This window comes from Pristis pectinata, chromosome 23 (assembly GCF_009764475.1).
Source record: "Pristis pectinata isolate sPriPec2 chromosome 23, sPriPec2.1.pri, whole genome shotgun sequence".
NCBI lineage: Eukaryota > Metazoa > Chordata > Chondrichthyes > Rhinopristiformes > Pristidae > Pristis > Pristis pectinata.
Window position 1 is genome coordinate 28,848,843 of NC_067427.1, and position 16,897 is coordinate 28,865,739.

A 16,897-nucleotide genomic window follows, 5' to 3' on the forward strand; every position below is an offset into this window, starting at 1 on the left:
GTATGTCTTCTGAATGTGAGGAAACTGGAGCACCGGGAAGAAACCCACGCAGACATGGGGAGAACGTACAAGCTCCTTACAGACAGTAGCTGGGGGAGAGAGGAGCATGTGGCTTTACCATGTCCGCTTGGAGCAAACAGGATCAACTAAGTAATCTTATATTTATCATTATTAATCTCTTAGCACTACAGGTCAATGATACATTAAGTACTTCATGTAGCTTTGAACTCATGAGATGGCAATGGAGTTATTTCACTTCCTTTAAAAGCATCTGTTCATTCAACCCTTGAAATTGAAATGTTTAGGTACTGAAGCATAATGACAGAAATTTATTCTCATCCTGTTGTCTTATGTTACAGATAAGTATGTCGCTTGAACAAATCATTCAACGGACATACAAACACCAAGACTTGGGGGATTGGCGATTGTTGTTGGCTATTTTGGGCTTTAGGTTGAAACAAATAATCACAATGCCTTTCCTCTTGAAAATTGTGAAAGCAGAGGTAAGACAGATATATTTGATCCATTTGATTCTTGCATGTTTCTCTCACTACATGTAACATAACAGAAAGAATTTACATTTGTTTTGTGACTTTTGCCATTCAATCTGAAGCTCAGTCACTGTTGTAATATAAGAAATTTGGTAGCTAAATTTCCAGTGAGCAAGGTCCCACTAACAACAAGGATATATTAGCCAGTTAACCTGTTTCAGTGATATTAAAAACAGAAATGCTCACTGGGTCAGGCATCATCTATGTTTCTCTTTCCACGTATGCTGTCAGACCAGCTGAGCTTTTCCAGCAGTTTCTACTTTCATTTCAGTTTTCCAGCACCTTGCAGTTTTTATTTTTACTTACTGTTTTAGTGGTGTGGGTTGGAGAATACTGGCCCTGAACTAGGGGAGAAGATCCCTGCCTTCTTTGAGTATCACCATGGCTTCTGAGAGTTTACCGGTGAAAGCCAACAGGGTCTTTGTTTAACATCTCATTCAGAATTCAGCAGATCTGACAGTGCAGCACTCATTCACTACTTACTGGAATTTCTCCCTGGGGCACATATTGGATATTATACTACAGAAAAAGTCCCAGGAAAATTTTCACAATGGCAAATGAAGCCTTTATTAGAGAATAAATGGCATTTCAACAAATCCAATGTGAAATTTTAGAATCAGAAGTTTCATTTCAGGTCCAGATTTGGGCACCTGCTTAAGCAATCATTATTGAATTTTTTTAAACCATTTCTTTGCATACAGTATGTGAAAAGTTAAATTTTAGAGATGCATCATAATGTCTGCTGATTGCAGCAAAAAAAAATACATGTATCTAATGTCTTTCCCACCAATAGAAATTGTCAGATTCTGCCATAAATACAAAACAAAAAAATCACACCTTTAAAAGCAGGCTTCCAATCTGCTGGAGTGCTGATTGTAGTCCATGAAATGCATTGAAAAGATAAGTAAATCAGTTACATGTAATTATTTCAACATGCTTCATACCTTCACCGACAAATTACTTGTATTGCAGTTTGTGTAACAGTTCTTGCTGTTCTATGCAGTGTTGCTATGTTTTAATTTGATGCTCATTTTGTTAAGACAGAAATGATAATGATGTAAATATTGTAAGTATGTAAACAAACATGTTTAATTTAAAAAGTAATAATTTAATTAAGGGTCTTCATTAGCAGATTAGTCAGAGGGGGAAAAAAATTGACAAATGAACCAGAAGCAAGATGTGGAGAATTTTTTTTAATGCCGCAAATTATAGTGACCTTGAAAGATGAAGTTCAGTCGTAATTTCCAAAAGGGATTTGGATACATAACTTGGAGGAAGAAAGAAACTGCACAAGTGGGATGAGAGAGGAAAAGTGAGACTAATTGGAAGGCAGTTTTGGAGGGCCAGCACATATATTGTGGGGCAAATGGCCCTGCCTCTGTATTGCATAATTCTAGGTGGGTCGCTGCAGTCATTGTGGTTCACAGGCTTTGTGCACCCACCTAATAGAAAGAATGGGGATCTGACCTTGGCACAAAGCAGGTGCAAAGTTGGCAGGGAGCTCTTTACTTATCTGGTGGGTTAGTGCAAAGAAAATTATTAACACTTTGCAGAAGGCCAAAAATTATTTTTGAGACCATCTCTGTTGGTATGCAGTGCACTCACTTCAGGCTGTAAATGCATTCTATTGGGTTAGTTTCTGAACAGTTGTTCTTTGCCACACAAAAAAAATACTGATCGGAATGGAAGGTGTTTCAATCTGTCCGTGAAATAAACTCTATGATGACTCTACTATATGGAAAACTGTTTCACTGAGAGACTAGCTTTCTGGTTCTTGCTACCAGGCCTCTATTCAAATTTGGAGCAGCACCACTGTCATGCTGAACATCAGAAGGATGCTGCAAGTTCAGAAAAATCTCATCTGTACCCTGCCTGCTGTCCTTTCCTATGGAACTTAACCCAAAACTTTTACCCACAGGCATGAATAGTGAGTGTTGGAGGAAGGCAAGATGCTGTCAATAATGACAAATTTATTTCAAATGCATCTGATAAATAGAGAATTTCCATAAACATTTTGCAATGCAAATATATTCAGTCATTTGAAATTATCAGTGTTCCTGGTTATAGCTCCACAGGGTGCCCATGCAGTTAAGAAGAAATCAGAATAAAGGCCACGGTTGACCAGAAATTTTCCATCACATGATATTAAGAGGAATAGATAGAGTGGACAGCCAGCACCTCTTTCCCAGGGCACCAATGCTCAATACAAGAGGGGATGGCTTTAAAGTAATGGCTGGGAAGTTCAGGGGAGATAGCAGAGGAAGGTTTTTTACCCAGAGGGTGGTTGGGACATGGAATGCGCTGCCTGGGGCGGTGGTGGAGGCAGGTACATTGGTCAAATTCAAGAGATTACTAGATAAGCATATGGAGGAATTTAACATAGAGGGATATGTGGGAGGTTAGATAGTCTTAGGTGAGGTTTAAAGGTCGGCACAGCATTGTGGGCCAAAGGTCCTGTATTGTGCTGTACTGTTCTATGAGCTGTGTGTGTGTCTGTGTGTGAGAGAGAGCAAGAGAGATTTCCCTATCCTATTTTATACAGAATTTGTAAATTATGAGGAGACCCACCCTCTCCCTTCCCTCCAAAAAAGAGGAACGTTATGTTAATTAGTGCAAGAGCTACTCAATGAACCAACATCTGGGGCACAAAAGTCACACTCCTCATCACGTGACTTTACTCTGGGACCGGGACAGATTTGTATTGTTTTCACCGTTGCTCTTTTCACAAGCTGAATGAAACTGATTTTGGCAAAAAGAATAGAAGCAACAGATTTAGAACTGAAATAATGTTTTCGCTGCTGCAGAATAACTGTTGCTGTCAGAAGAAAAGAATAAAAATTAAACAGACATTACTGCTCTCACAATACTTGGCAGATAGAGGTAAAAAGCATTGTGGATGATTTCTTGATCTGCCTTTCCAAGAAGTTGCAGCTTACGAAATGGAAGGATACTCGTTTGATCTGATCATTCTGCTTTTAGAGCAAAGGAGACTTTGACACATGCCAGCTGCTCCTCGTTGCTGGTCAACACTGCCTTGGCCTTGTAGTTCCCGTTGGTCATCCAATATGGTAATTCCACATAAGGGATGTTGAAGCTGGTACTTGGCAGAGAGTACTTACCCTGGTTATCAAGAAAGAGAGCAGTATCAAGAAAGAGAGCAGTGTCAAGCAGGAAATGCTCATACCTGTGACTTAAGCTACCAGTTCTTACTTGCATTGATTAATGACAGTCTTCATCCTAATACGACCTTCCCTTCTAATTTTGCATGTTTTTCTGACCACTTCTTTCTGCCACCTTACTCCCTTCCCTGACTGAGGACACTGGATCCTTGCTGAGGTTTTGCACATGGCTACCCATCAGTTCCTCATTCAAGTGTCCCTTTTTCACATGAAAATCTAGACCAAGCCAAGTCACAATCCCCACCCCTTGCTGATTTTTCCTAATCCAGGAATCCTTACCCATTCCATGGCCAAAAAAAATCTAACAACGCAAATTCAGCATTGTTCTTGGTCTGTACACCTCAACTACTTCTAACTTTGGCTTACATTTACACATTGTAGACTTCAATGAAACAAGACTTTTCTCTCTGCAGGTTTTAAAGATGTATCTCAATTTATGTCAGGTTGTGCAGTATTTGTAAACAATGCATTAATGGGTTCACCAAGTAATTTTAGGAACCTTTACAGATTTGTTAATCCATTAATTGGGTGATAGTCATGTTAACAGCACTGAATGACTGTCTAACAAGGGGTTGACTCTCTCCAGTTTGCTGAGTTTACTTTCTGATTGTTCCTTTCACAACATCTCGTTGTGTTCTCTATTAATCAGTTTTCTTCACCTTTTTCCAGACTGTCACATCTAAAACACAAAACCCTGTAAATCCTCGATAAAGCACATATGTTCTGTCACCTCTTTCACCATAATTAGGCTGGATCCCACTGACAGATTTTTAACACAACATCCAAATGTGCATCCACAAACAAAGAGTACTCAAAATCAGTATACTTCATCCCATTTAGAGCATAACCTAGGAGACAGTCAACCTCCAAGAGAACCTGGTTTTATTATTCTACCCTGTAGTCACAGCTACAGAAAAGTGGTTATTTAACACCATACTCTTGGGTCTCGATGCAAGTGTGTCTTATATTTGAGTCAATTTTTTGTGTTATGCATAACAATAAAGCTGGAAAAAGTTTGAGTATCAGGACAACGAGAGGCTAGAATGGAGAAATACTAGAGTTTCTAGTATTACAGTGGTTATTAGACAAAATCCTGGCTGTGGTAACAGGAGGTGAATGTAATGGAAATTGATTTTTTAATGAGAGTCCCATGTAGGATACAAGAGTATATAAAGCCAGGATGGTAAATTGTAACCCAACTCAATTTTAGATATAGCAAAACACTCAGCAGATAAAAACTCTGGTGGAGTTAACTCAAATTATGACAGACATGAGAATTAGGCGAACACACAGATAAAAATGTGTGGATGTATTAGGACCTAAAGAGCCACCAGAGACACAGTGGGCATGTGATTTTGTAGTTGCTTTGGTTGCCATCTTCATTGATGCTGCACTTAGATTTGAAGGTTTACTCTCTCTGATACTCTGTGAAACATTCAATAATAAAAGAATGAAAGGATTTCAGACACTGCTCTGGTAGTGCCCAGAGCAGTTCCTAACCTGCTCAGTATTGAGAGCCTCCACTCCAAGTTCTCATGTTTATCTGGAAGTATTCAGTGATAGATCTTCAGCTTGTCATCCAAGCTTAAGACCAGCTTATGGAAATGATATGATTTTTCATTTCCACCAATTACATCGGAAATGAGAACTGGGCCATTTATATGGAATGGTTAATTTGCAACGGCCGCTTCATTTCTGGCTGATGAGCTGAAAGCTTACCCCTTTGTGTTCGTACACTCCAATCAAAGCTAAGTTTTGAGACATCAGCCATTCTGTTGCATATGGTGTGTGGAAGCACTTGGGTTTAATAGTATTCCCATGATTATGAGCTTGGGAAGTGAACTGGACCTTGTTCCTTGTGTCCTTCACTGCATTCATTGGGGCTGTGCTCCACAGAAATGATTGCTGACCACTAATTTCAGCACTGAGCTTGGTCCCACCGCAGAAAAAAAACTACAGGCCTGCCTTCTCCCTTGTGGGGAAAGGAGGAGGATAATGGAAGAGAAAGTTGTGCAATTCTTGGTTGTCACTTTCAGCACCTTGGAGGGCTGTGAGTTGGGCAGGAGACGAGCAGATGGAATTGGTGCAGAGACCTCCATTGGATAGGAGGATGGTGTGAAAATACCTGAAGAGAGAATTTTGCCTACAAAACAAGGAATGGGCAATATTGGATAAAAGAAAGTTGTGCTCCCATTTGCTGGTGTGGATTGTACTGTCAGCTCGTCTGTTTTGTTTTACACTATGCATACTGAGTTAATGGAAGGCTGCGTCTCCTTACAGTGATGTTCAGCTTCATCCTGGTCATATGACGTGCAATTAGCAAAAAGCAATCCTCTTGTCCAATTCTATTGAGCTTGGTGGCAGTATCTGTCCATGTACATTCAGCAAAGAGCAAAAGGGAGCATTCCCTTCCACCCAAGACTGCATAGCTTATGTGTTTCATAGTTGTACTTGGTAACAGTAGCTCTTACCTGCTACTACATGGCTCACCTTTGACATCAGTAACGTATGAAACAGAAGCAAGAACAAGCCTTACAACTTGCTGCACTATTCAATACAGTCACATTGGTCTTGTATCTCAGTACATTCCTTCACCTGATCCCAAAAAAATCTGTCAACTGTGAATACACTCAACAACTAAGCATTCAAGCGTCTCTGAGGTAGAGGACCCCAAAGTTGTAAAATCTTCTTCATGAAGAAATTTCTCATCACGGTCCTAAATGGCTGATCCCCTCATTTCTGCAGCCATGGCCCCTCGTTCTGGACTGTCTGGCTGGAGGATACAGCCTCTCAGCATCTACCCTGCCAAATCTCTCTCAGAATCTTGTGTACCTCAATGAGATCACTTCTCATTCGTAGAAAAAACTTTAGAGTATACACCAATCTTGTTTCATGGGGCAAGTCCTCATCCCAGAAATCAACCAAGTGAATCCATGCTCCAAAGGAATTATATGCTCCTCCAAATGAATTCTAACCATAGCTCTGAACAATCTTAGAAGCTTGCTTACTTTGGCACTCAAACCCTTTGCCTTACCAATTGCTAGTTGTATCTTTCCACTTCTGATAAACCAAAGCAGCATTTCTTCTGTATATTTGTAACTTTTACTATTTTGTTACCATTTGAAAATAAGTATTTTGTTGTTCTATTCTTCCTACTATCACAAGGGTCAAGAAACAAAGTAATGGCTTAAATCTGACAAAGCCACTCAGCAGATATCTGCAGAACAACAGTAGTTATTAGAAGAATACAATTTTCTGCATTTACAGAAACTTAAAGAAAAACTTGCATTTATATAACGCCTTCCACAATCTCAGGATTACTTTGGAAGTGTGGTCACTGTTGTAAAGTATAAAGAATGTGGCAGCTAATCTGCAAACTGCCATGTCATTTTGTTTCTGAATAAATGATCAGAAAATCAGTTCTAGCGCTATTGATTGAAGGATAATTGACTGGGATATTTGGGGAATCTTATGCTTTTTCTGACTGGTTCCTTTTTTTTTAATGATACCTTCACCTGAAGAAGTTGATAGGGGTTCGGTTTAACATCTTAGTTCAAACTGCACCTTTTGGTACTGTTATCCTTCAGCAGTCCGATGCAACGTAAGCCAACTTTCCATCTCAGAACTAAGAGTGCTCAAGACTCAAGAGTTATAAAACATGGAATTCTCAAGTCTGTTTCTGACCTATCTAAAGTGAATAAACAAATTAAAGTGTGGGACAAATGGTTTCTGTACAAAGACGTGAAGCTCACATCTGTTCCATTCCAAAGGCTTGAGCGCAAAATCTACGTTGGCATTCTAGTACAGTGCCTTATTCCTAGAAGTGCCATCTTTCAGAAGAGATGTCTTCTGTTCTGAAGAGACAACTCCCAATTGCTCTATCATCCCAAGGCACTACGTTAAAAAGCATGTTCCTTTACCAATATCTAGTTATATAGGGTATCACTGTGAGTGAGGCAGGTAGGGGGATCCAAGAGGTAGTGCTAGAGGAGCCTCAGCCCTTGAGTTTGTCCAACAGGTCTGAGATTCTTGCTCCCTGTGCAGATGAGAGTGGGGGCTGTAGGAAGGATGAGCAACCGAACTGTGGCCATTAAAGAGGGGGGAGAGAAGAGAAATGTAGTTGTGATTGGGGATGGTATAGTCAGGGGAATAGACACAATTCTCTGTCGCAAGGATAAAGAGTCCCGAAGGCTGTGCTGCCTGCCTGGTGCCCAGGTTCGGGACATCTCATCTGACCTACAGAGGAATTTGGAATGGGAGGGGAAAGATCCAGTTGTCGTGGTCCATGTGGGTACCAATGACGTAGGTAGAACAAGGAAAGAGGTTCTGCTGAGCAATTTGAGCAGCTAGGGACTAAATTAAAAAGCAGAACCAAAAAGGTAATAATCTCTGGATTGCTACCTGAGCCACGTGCAAATTGGCACAGGGTAAATAAGATGAGAGAGTTAAATGCGTGGCTGAAAGATTGGTGTGGGAGAAGTTGGTTTGAATTTGTGGGACACTGGCACCAGTATTGGGGAAGAGGGACCTGTTCCAATGGGACGGGCTCCACCTGAACCATACTAGGACCAGGGTCCTAGCGAATCACATAACTAGGGCTGTAGACAGGGCTTTAGACTAAATAGTAGGGGGGTGGGTTCAACAGATTGGAAGAGTACAGATAAAGTAAAAGGTAGAAATTGATAGATATGACATTGTGAGCATCACAGAATCGTGGTTGAAAGAAGGTCACAGCTGGGAGCTAAGCATCCAAGGATACACATCAGAGGGGGTGTGGTGGCTCTGCTGGTAAAAAATGAAATCAAATCCTTAGAAAGAAGTGACATAGGATCAGAAGATGTAGAATCCTTGTGGGTAGAGTTAAGGAACTGCGAGGGTAAAAAGACCCTGTTAGGAGTTATATACAGGCCTCTGAATAGTAGCCAGGATGTGGGGTACAAATTACAACAGGAGATAGAAAAGGCATGTAAAGAGGGCAATGTTACGGTGGTCATGGGGGATTTCATATGCAGGTAGATAGGGAAAATCAGGTTGATACTGGATTCCAAGAGAAGGAATTTGTAGAATACCTACAAGATGGCTTTTTAGAGCAGCTTGTGGTCGAGCCCACGAGGGAAAAGGCAATTCTGGATCTGCTGTTGTGCAATGAACCAGATTTGATGAGGGAGCTTAGGAGGCAGTGATCATAATATGATAGAATTCACCCTGCAGTTTGAGAGGGAGAAGCTGAAATTGGATGTATTGGTATTACAGTTGAGTAAAGGTAACTACAGAGGCATGAGAGAGGAGCTGGCCAAAGTTGGTTGGAAGGGGACCCAAGTAGGGATGACGGTAGAGCAGCAATGGCAGGAGTTTCTGGGAGTAATTCGGAAGACGCAGGATCATTCCATCCCAAAGCAGCAGCAGCATTCTAAAGGGAGGATGAAGCAACCGTGGCTGACAGGGGAAGTCAAAGACAACATAAAAGCAAAAGAGAGGGCATACAATATTGTAAAAATTAGTGGGAAGCTAGAGGATTGGGAAGCTTGTAAAAACTAACAGAAAGCAATTAAAAAAGCAATAACGGGAGAAAAGATGGAATATGAAGGTAAGCTAGCCAATAATATAAAAGAGGATCCAAAAAGTTTTTTTCAAATATGTAAAGTGTAAAAGAGAGGCAAGAGTGGACATCAGACCACTGGAAAATGATGATGGAGAGGTAGTAATGGGGAACAAAGAAATGGCAGACGAACTGAATAATAATTTTGTATCAGTCTTCACTGTGGAAGGCACCAGCAACATGCCAGAAATTCAAGAGAGTCAGGGGGCAGGAATGAGTGTAGTTGCTATTACTAAGGAGAAGGTGCTTGTGAAGCTGAATGGTCTGAAGGCAGATAAGTCACCTGGACCAGATGGACTACACCCTAGGATTCTGAAGGAGGTAGCTGAAGAGATTGTGGAGGCATTATTAGTGATCTTTCAAGAATTACTAGAGTCAGGAATAGTTCTGGAGGACTGGAAAATTGCAAATGTCACTCCACTCTTTAAAGACGGGAGGGAGGCAAAAGACAGGAACTTATAGGCCAGTTAGCCTGACTTCAGTGGTTGGTAAGATGAGTCCATTATTAAGGATGAGGTTTTGGGGTACTTGGAAACTCATAATAAAATAGGCCAACGTCAGTACGGCTTCCTTAAGGGGAATTCTTGCCAGACAAATCTGTTGGAATTCTTTGAGGAAGTAACAGGCAGGATAGACAAAGGAGTTAGTGGATGTTTACTTGGATTTTCAGAAGGCCTTTGGCAAGGTGCTGCACATGAGGCTGCGAAACAAGTTAGGAGTCCATGGTACTTACAGGAATGGTCCTAGCATGGATAGAAGAGTGGCTGACTGGCAGAAGGCAAAGAGTGGGAATAAACGATGCCTTTTCTGGTTGGCTGCCGGTGACTAGTGGTGTTCTGCAGGAGTCGGTGTTGAGTCCGCTAGTTTTCACGTTACATGTTAATGATCTGGATGACGGAATTGAGGGCTTTGTGGCCAAGTTTGCAGACGATACAAAGATAGGTGGAGGGGCAGGTAGTGTTGAGGAAGCAGGGAGTCTGCAGAAGAACATGGACAGGTTGGGAGAATGGGCAAAGTGGCAGATGGAATACAGCGTAGGGAAATGTAGGGTCATGCACTTTGGTAGAAGGAATAAAGGCATAGACTATTTTCTAAATGGGGAGTGAATTCAGAAATCAGAGGTGCAAAGGGACTTGAGAATCCTAGTGCAGGATTCCCTAAAGGTTAAATTGCAGGTTGAGTCGGTAGTAAGGAAGGCAAATGCAATGTTAGCACTCATTTCAAGAGGACTAGAATATAAAAGCAAGGATGTAATGCTGAGGCTTTATAAGGAGATGGTCAGACCACATTTGGAGCATTGTGAGTAGTTTTGGGCCCCATATCTAAGGAAGGATGTGCTGGCATTGGAGAGGGTCCAGAATGATCCTGGGAGTGAGGGTTAATGTATGAGGAACTTTTGATGGCTCTGGGCCTGTACTCGCTGGAGTTTATTAGGATGAGAGGGGGAATCTCATTGAATCCTACCAAATATTGTAAGGCCTGGATAGAGCAGATGTGGAGAGGATGTTTCCAGTAGTGGGAGAGTCTAGGACCAAAGGGCACAGCCTCAGAATAGAAGGATGTCCCTTTAGAACAGAGGTGAGGAGGAATTTCTTTAGAGGGTGGTGAATCTGTGGAATTCATTGCCACAGACGGCTGTGGAGGCCAAGTCATTGGGTATATTTAGAGCAGAGGTTGACAGGTTCTTGATTAGTAAGGGCGTCAAAAGTTACTGGGAGAAGGCAGGAGAATGGGGTCGAGAGGGAAAAATGAGTCAGCCATGATCGAATGGCGGAGAAGACTTGAAAGGCCGAAGGCCTAACCCTGCTCCTGTGTCTGATGGTCTTATCATCGAACACGTATTATCAGTTTGTCATTTGTGGGAGCTGGATATGTGGAAACTGACAGGTATGTTACACTCTCGTGACAACACTTCAGAAGCATCTAATTACCTCTAGAGTGCTTTGTGATGAACCAATAGGACCCAAGCTAAAGTAAGTTCAGGAGCTGGTGATGGATGAAATGAATTGTTTTCTAACTGCGCAGGTGATGGAGCAATTACAGCTGTGTAAATTATCCCAGCTCCTGCATTTGTGTGGCTGATCTGGTTGTAAATCTGAAACGTGACCGCACTGCAGGAAAAGTGAAGGGTATCTTACCGCTTTAAAAGGACAGTGACATGGGAGTCCGTATGTAAACAACGGCTCTGGGCAGCTTTGTCCAGGTGGGATGAGCATATTCAGCAGTGCACAGACATCATTGTAAACGCAGCTTCCAATGTCAGCCACACATGGAATTTTTAACCAGATTCCAGCTTCTTCCTTGTACAACGATAAATTAACCTGTCAAACAAAAACTTGAATTTATATAACAACTGCAACATAAAATATCCACAGAGGCTTCACAGTTGTCTTTCAGACAAAAAGTGGCATCAATCCAAGTAAGAAGCAAAACAAAAACAAACTGCTGGAGGAACTCAGCGGCTCAGGAAGTGTCTGTGGAGGCAGAGGGATGGTCGAACCACTGATTTCTTCCAGCAGTTTGTTCTTTACTCCAGATTCCAGCATCTGCAGTCTCTTGTGTCTCCAGCTAAGGAGGAATTAGGAAGATGACAAAAATAGAGGCATGTCTGAAGGAGTTTCATAGGGTGGCGAAGTTCAAGGAGGGAATTCAAGTCTATGGCCTTGGCGGCTGAAGGCACAGCCAACTGTGGTGGAGTGATTTTAAAAATGAGGGATGCACAAGAGGCCAAGACTGGAGCAACATAGAAGGGTGTAGAGCTGAAAGAAGTTACAGAATTTGGAGAGTGGGGTTGTGTGAGGGGTGGGTAGAGCAGATTCTGGAGGCATTTGAAGAAGGGTGAAATCAGATAAGGAGCAAAGGTAGATTGCTCCGAATTGGGTGATGGGTGAATGGGGTTGCCAGTAAGGTTATGAATATCACTGTTTTGATGCACTCACGTTTATGGAGGGTGGCAGTTGGGAAAGTATTGGAAATAGTATCGGCTGGAGGTAACAACGGCTTGGATGAGGGCTTCAGCAACAGATCAGCTGACACTAGAGATCGAAGTGGAACAAGTAAGCATAACTAATGATTCAGCAAATATCTGCGTCTGGATCACTGCTACACGGACAGAATGCAACAACCTCCCACACCAGTAACATTCCTGGCAGTCACCATTATCCAGCAATATAAATAACATGACAATTAGAGCAAATCAGAAGCTGGATATTCTGCAGCTAGTCAGGAGTGTAGTGGAGTTGTCTCCACTTGCCCGTAACAGTGCAGGGCCAACACTTGAAGCTCACTACAATCCAGGACAAAGCAGGCTGCTTCATTGTTAGCCCATCAACTACCTTATGCTACTATCTGCATACCCTGGCTGTAGTGTGTCCTGACAACAGGAACTACTACAACAACAGGGTTCATTGGCAGCATCCCACGAACCCAGGAGCTGCATCTTGTAGAAAGGCAAAGTCAACAGATGGACAGGAACCCTATCACATCTGGGTTCCACACCAAGTCCCATGCCATACTGACTTGTATCTCTGCTGGTGCAGTGCAAAGGGTCCATTTTGGAACTGAGCAGGCTGGGTGCAGGGCAGAGGATTGACTCTTACCGTTAAAGGTGCTTCAAGGGTAACATTGGAGGAACCTGTTGCACTGGCTTGAAGGTACCCAGGAAGAGTGATTGGATCCGGTTGAATTGAAAGAGCCTCAAGGACTGCGGGGTTCTTCTCACTCCCACAATTAGCCCAGGAAAAGGTGGCATGATTCTGAATAAGGAAATCAGTGAAAGAGGAGTGAACAAATATCTACTGAATGTGAACTTGATCTCCCCAACAAACTTTAAAGAGCATGTTTTGCAGAATCATCAGAACCTGGAGAAGACCATTTGGCCTATTGAGTCTGTATTGCCTCTATGTAAGAGCACTCCCTTGCCCTCTCCCTGTAGCCCAGCAAATTCCTTCTTTTTGAACTTTGTGGTTAAATCTGCCTGCACCACTATCCTGGCAGTGCATTCCACACCCTAATCACTCATTGTGTAAAGAAGTGTTTCCTTGCGTCAGTTATGGTTTTTTTGACAATCACCTTTATTCTGCGACCCCTGGTTCTTGACCCCGCTGCTGGTGATAACAGTTTCTATATGTCTACTCTGTCTATACAGTTCAAGATTTTAAATTTCTCTATCTGATCTACTCCAAGAAGAATAACCCTAGCTTCTCTATTCTAAAGCCCGTCATCCCTGAATCATTTTGGTATATCTTTTCTGCAACCTCTCCAATGCCTTCACACCTTTACTAAAGTGTGGTACTCAGACCTGAACACAGTACTCCAGTTTATGGTGGTACCAATGTTTTATAAATGTTCATCATGACTTCCCTGCGTTTGTCCTCAATGTCTCTGTTTATGAAGCCAGTCTGCCATATGCTTTTCTTAGCTACTTTCTAAACCTGCCCTGCTGCTTTCAATGAAATACACACGTGTTCCACCAGGTTTCTCTGTTTTTGTAGGCCTTTTAGAATTGAGTCCTATGGTTTATATTGCCTTATCTTATCCTTTCCGGAGGTTTACTTGTGTCACAAAAGGTGGTCCACACACACTGTGCTGGTTGCCAACAAGTCAGTTACAGCTACCGTGAAATCAAAAGTCTTATTCCGTAATTCCGATTCTGTGCTTGTGGTGGAGAAGTAGCAGTTATTCTCCAACTGGTTCTGTCCGAATGGCTTCAAGATTTAGTAAGGTTCTGATAAAATGGAAATGGCATTTCAGATCAGAGAATGATTACCAAAATATCCAAATTCCATTTTTCAGCATCACCCATTCTCTATTATCTATTATCATCTGCCTCAGGATTCACCACACTTCTAGTTTTGTGCCATCTACAAACTTGGATATTTTGTAATCATTCTCTGCTCTGAAATGTCATTTCCATTTTATCAGAACCTTACTGAACCTTGATACCATCAAACAGAACAAACGAGAATAACTGCTACTTTTCCGCTGCAAGAACAGAATGAATTGCTGAATAAGGCTTTTGATTTCACAAGAGCTGTAACTGACTTGTTGGCACCCAGCACAGTGCGTGTAGGTCTCCTTGAGGCAAAATAAACCTCAGGAGTTAAGGGATATCTGTCCTTGTTTGGACTTTGCACTTTCTTTTGAGAGGACAGAAGCAGTGCAGCCAAAACCGTGTTATTAACATAGAAATAAAAAGCTTAACATTTGTTCAACACCTTCTACAGCTTAAGGAAGTCAATGAACAACTTGTTAGAGGTATCACCACTTCAAAAACATAGGAAAACAAGGCAGCCAGTATAGGAACAGAAAGCTCCCACAAAAGCAAGATAAACACAAATAGTCTAGACATTTCAATGTTCCTTTTGGAATAAATATGGGTGAGCACATCAAGATTTCCCTGCTCTTACACTTCACACCTCTATATCTTATAAATAAAGCCCATTATTACATATACCCTTTTTAACCACTTTCTCAACCCACTATGTTACTTCTAAGGAACCCAAGCAGTCTTGCAGTATGTGTACATTCTCCCCTGGGCTGTTTGAACTTTCATCTGGAAGATGCCACCCCGACAATGTAATAATCTCTTGGGTTGCGCAGCACCCCTGTTCATCGCTGCAGCCTTGTGTTCACTCCCTGCCGCCACCATTGGAACTGCCTTGCTTTTTAAATGTAACACACCAAACTGGTGTCAGCTCGAAAGCACGAACCAAAAAAAAGTCTCACCACCCTGTGTTCGCCAACCTACACTGACTCCCTGTCTGACAATACATTCACTGTAAAATTCTGCTTCTCTGAAACTTAAAGCCCTCCAAGGCCTCATCCCCTCCCCCTCTCTCTCTTCAGCCCCGCCACCCTTGGGGATTTCTTTGCTCCTCTAATTCCGGCTTTGGGTTTGATTTTCATGTTTTCACTAGTGGGGGCTATAGGTGCAGTTTCCTCAGCTGACTGCTGGAACCTCCTCTCCGCCCCTGCTCACTTCTCTATCTCATCTTCCTCCCTTAACACGTTCCGTAAAAAAATACCTATTTAATGGAAGTTTTGGTCACCTCTCCAGATATCTTCTTTCCTAGTTATGTGACGTGTTGTCTGGTAATAGTTTTATTAAGTAACAGGTATTATATAAAGTTTGTGGCTGTTTACAAAGTGCCGGGCTGCCCTGAGAGGGGAAGACGTACCAGCGCCCAGTCCTCACCACTCAGACTTTGAAGGTGCAATTTTCTTCCATTGCCCGCTTGAGACGAGCCATATCTCAAACAAAGGAGGAATGCAAAGAAGACCTTCATTGCAGCGAATCCTGTGGTGGGAAAGGTGCAAAGAGTGAAAGAGAAAATAAAAGACTGGGCTACATCAATATCCCTGTAATTCTTTTTTTTTGAAACAAAATACAAAAGATACTTGCAGACTTTGTTCGGGCTGAGAGAGGGAGCGGGTTCTCGGCAATCCTTGCACTACAAGCGGGCTGGTGTCTGCAGCCTGTCGACCAGGTCCGGCAGCGGCTGCAGATAATCACAAACAAGGACAGCAGGGAGTGATACAAGATGCGGCACTTCCCTGGTTAGGACTTGAGCAGAAACACTTCCTCGCCCTCTGTGGGCTGGATGGCCATGTGCAATACTGGCAAGACTCAGCAGGTTGGAATGTACTCAGTGATGGGGAGCTGCAGTGCAGGAGTGCTCTCACTGACACTGTACCCTGCACTGTGGACCTTAGGAGTGAAGCGGAAGTCAGATGTTGGCACACCTGACCTTCCACTCTGCTGCTGGACCTGGCACTGAGACCTGGGCCGGAGCACAAATGTGCTACACTGAGGGGCCAGCTTTGTTTTGCCTGATCCTTCAGCTTTCGGCCAGGGATGGCTGCCATTTGTGGCCAAATGGTGTTGATGACCTAGAATGGAAAGGTATGTGCAGGTAAGTGTGTTTTTCAAATTAATTTCTAGGCCTGAATGGTGTTTAAAATAGTTTTTCTGTGATTTAAATCATTTTGAATAGTTTTTTAAAATCTCTCTGCTTATTAGAGACATTTAAAAGCAGTTCAAAGATATCTGACAGCAGTAAGATGAGATAGAAACCATCAGGGCAGTCCCAGAAGGGGTGGCCCCTACATACAACCCAGATGTCTCCTGTGGCCTGTCCACTTCACTGTGGGGAGCTGCAGCAGTGAGGCCTCCTGTACATCAGCACCCTCAGCGTTGCAAAAGGAAGTGTGACGGGGAGATAATGTGGGTGCAACCAAGATCAAGGCACGACATGGCCCATTGTATGCAGTTCTGGTCACTGCACTTCAGGATCAACACTGAGTCTTGAGGAGGATGCAGAAGAGATTCACTGTAGAGCTGAGCAAGAGTTAGGAGAGCAACCTAGATCGTTTTCCTCAGAGCAGAGAAGGTTGAGGCAAGAGTTAATAGAGGTCCTGAAATAAAATCAGAAAATGCTGGAAACACTCAGCAGGTCAGGCAGCATCTATGGAAAGAGAAATAGTTAATGTTTCAGGTCAGGGATGCTTCATCAGGACTGGGAAAGAGAGAAAACAAGTTAAATAAGTTTATACAGAAGAGAAGGTGG

General features: G+C 42.5%; 1 protein-coding gene across 1 annotated transcript; it reads right to left on the bottom strand.

Annotated features, from left to right (window-relative positions):
- Positions 1 to 1,092: 1,092 nt before the first annotated feature.
- Positions 1,093 to 15,621, bottom strand: LOC127582043 (ganglioside GM2 activator-like). The gene is made up of 4 exons (XM_052036992.1): positions 15,509 to 15,621; positions 12,929 to 13,084; positions 11,468 to 11,650; positions 1,093 to 3,671 (listed from the first exon to the last, which is right to left on the bottom strand). Exons 1-4 carry the CDS (start codon positions 15,614 to 15,616, stop codon positions 3,516 to 3,518), a joined length of 603 nt encoding a protein of 200 aa, XP_051892952.1. The 5' UTR covers positions 15,617 to 15,621; the 3' UTR covers positions 1,093 to 3,515.
- Positions 15,622 to 16,897: the final 1,276 nt, after the last annotated feature.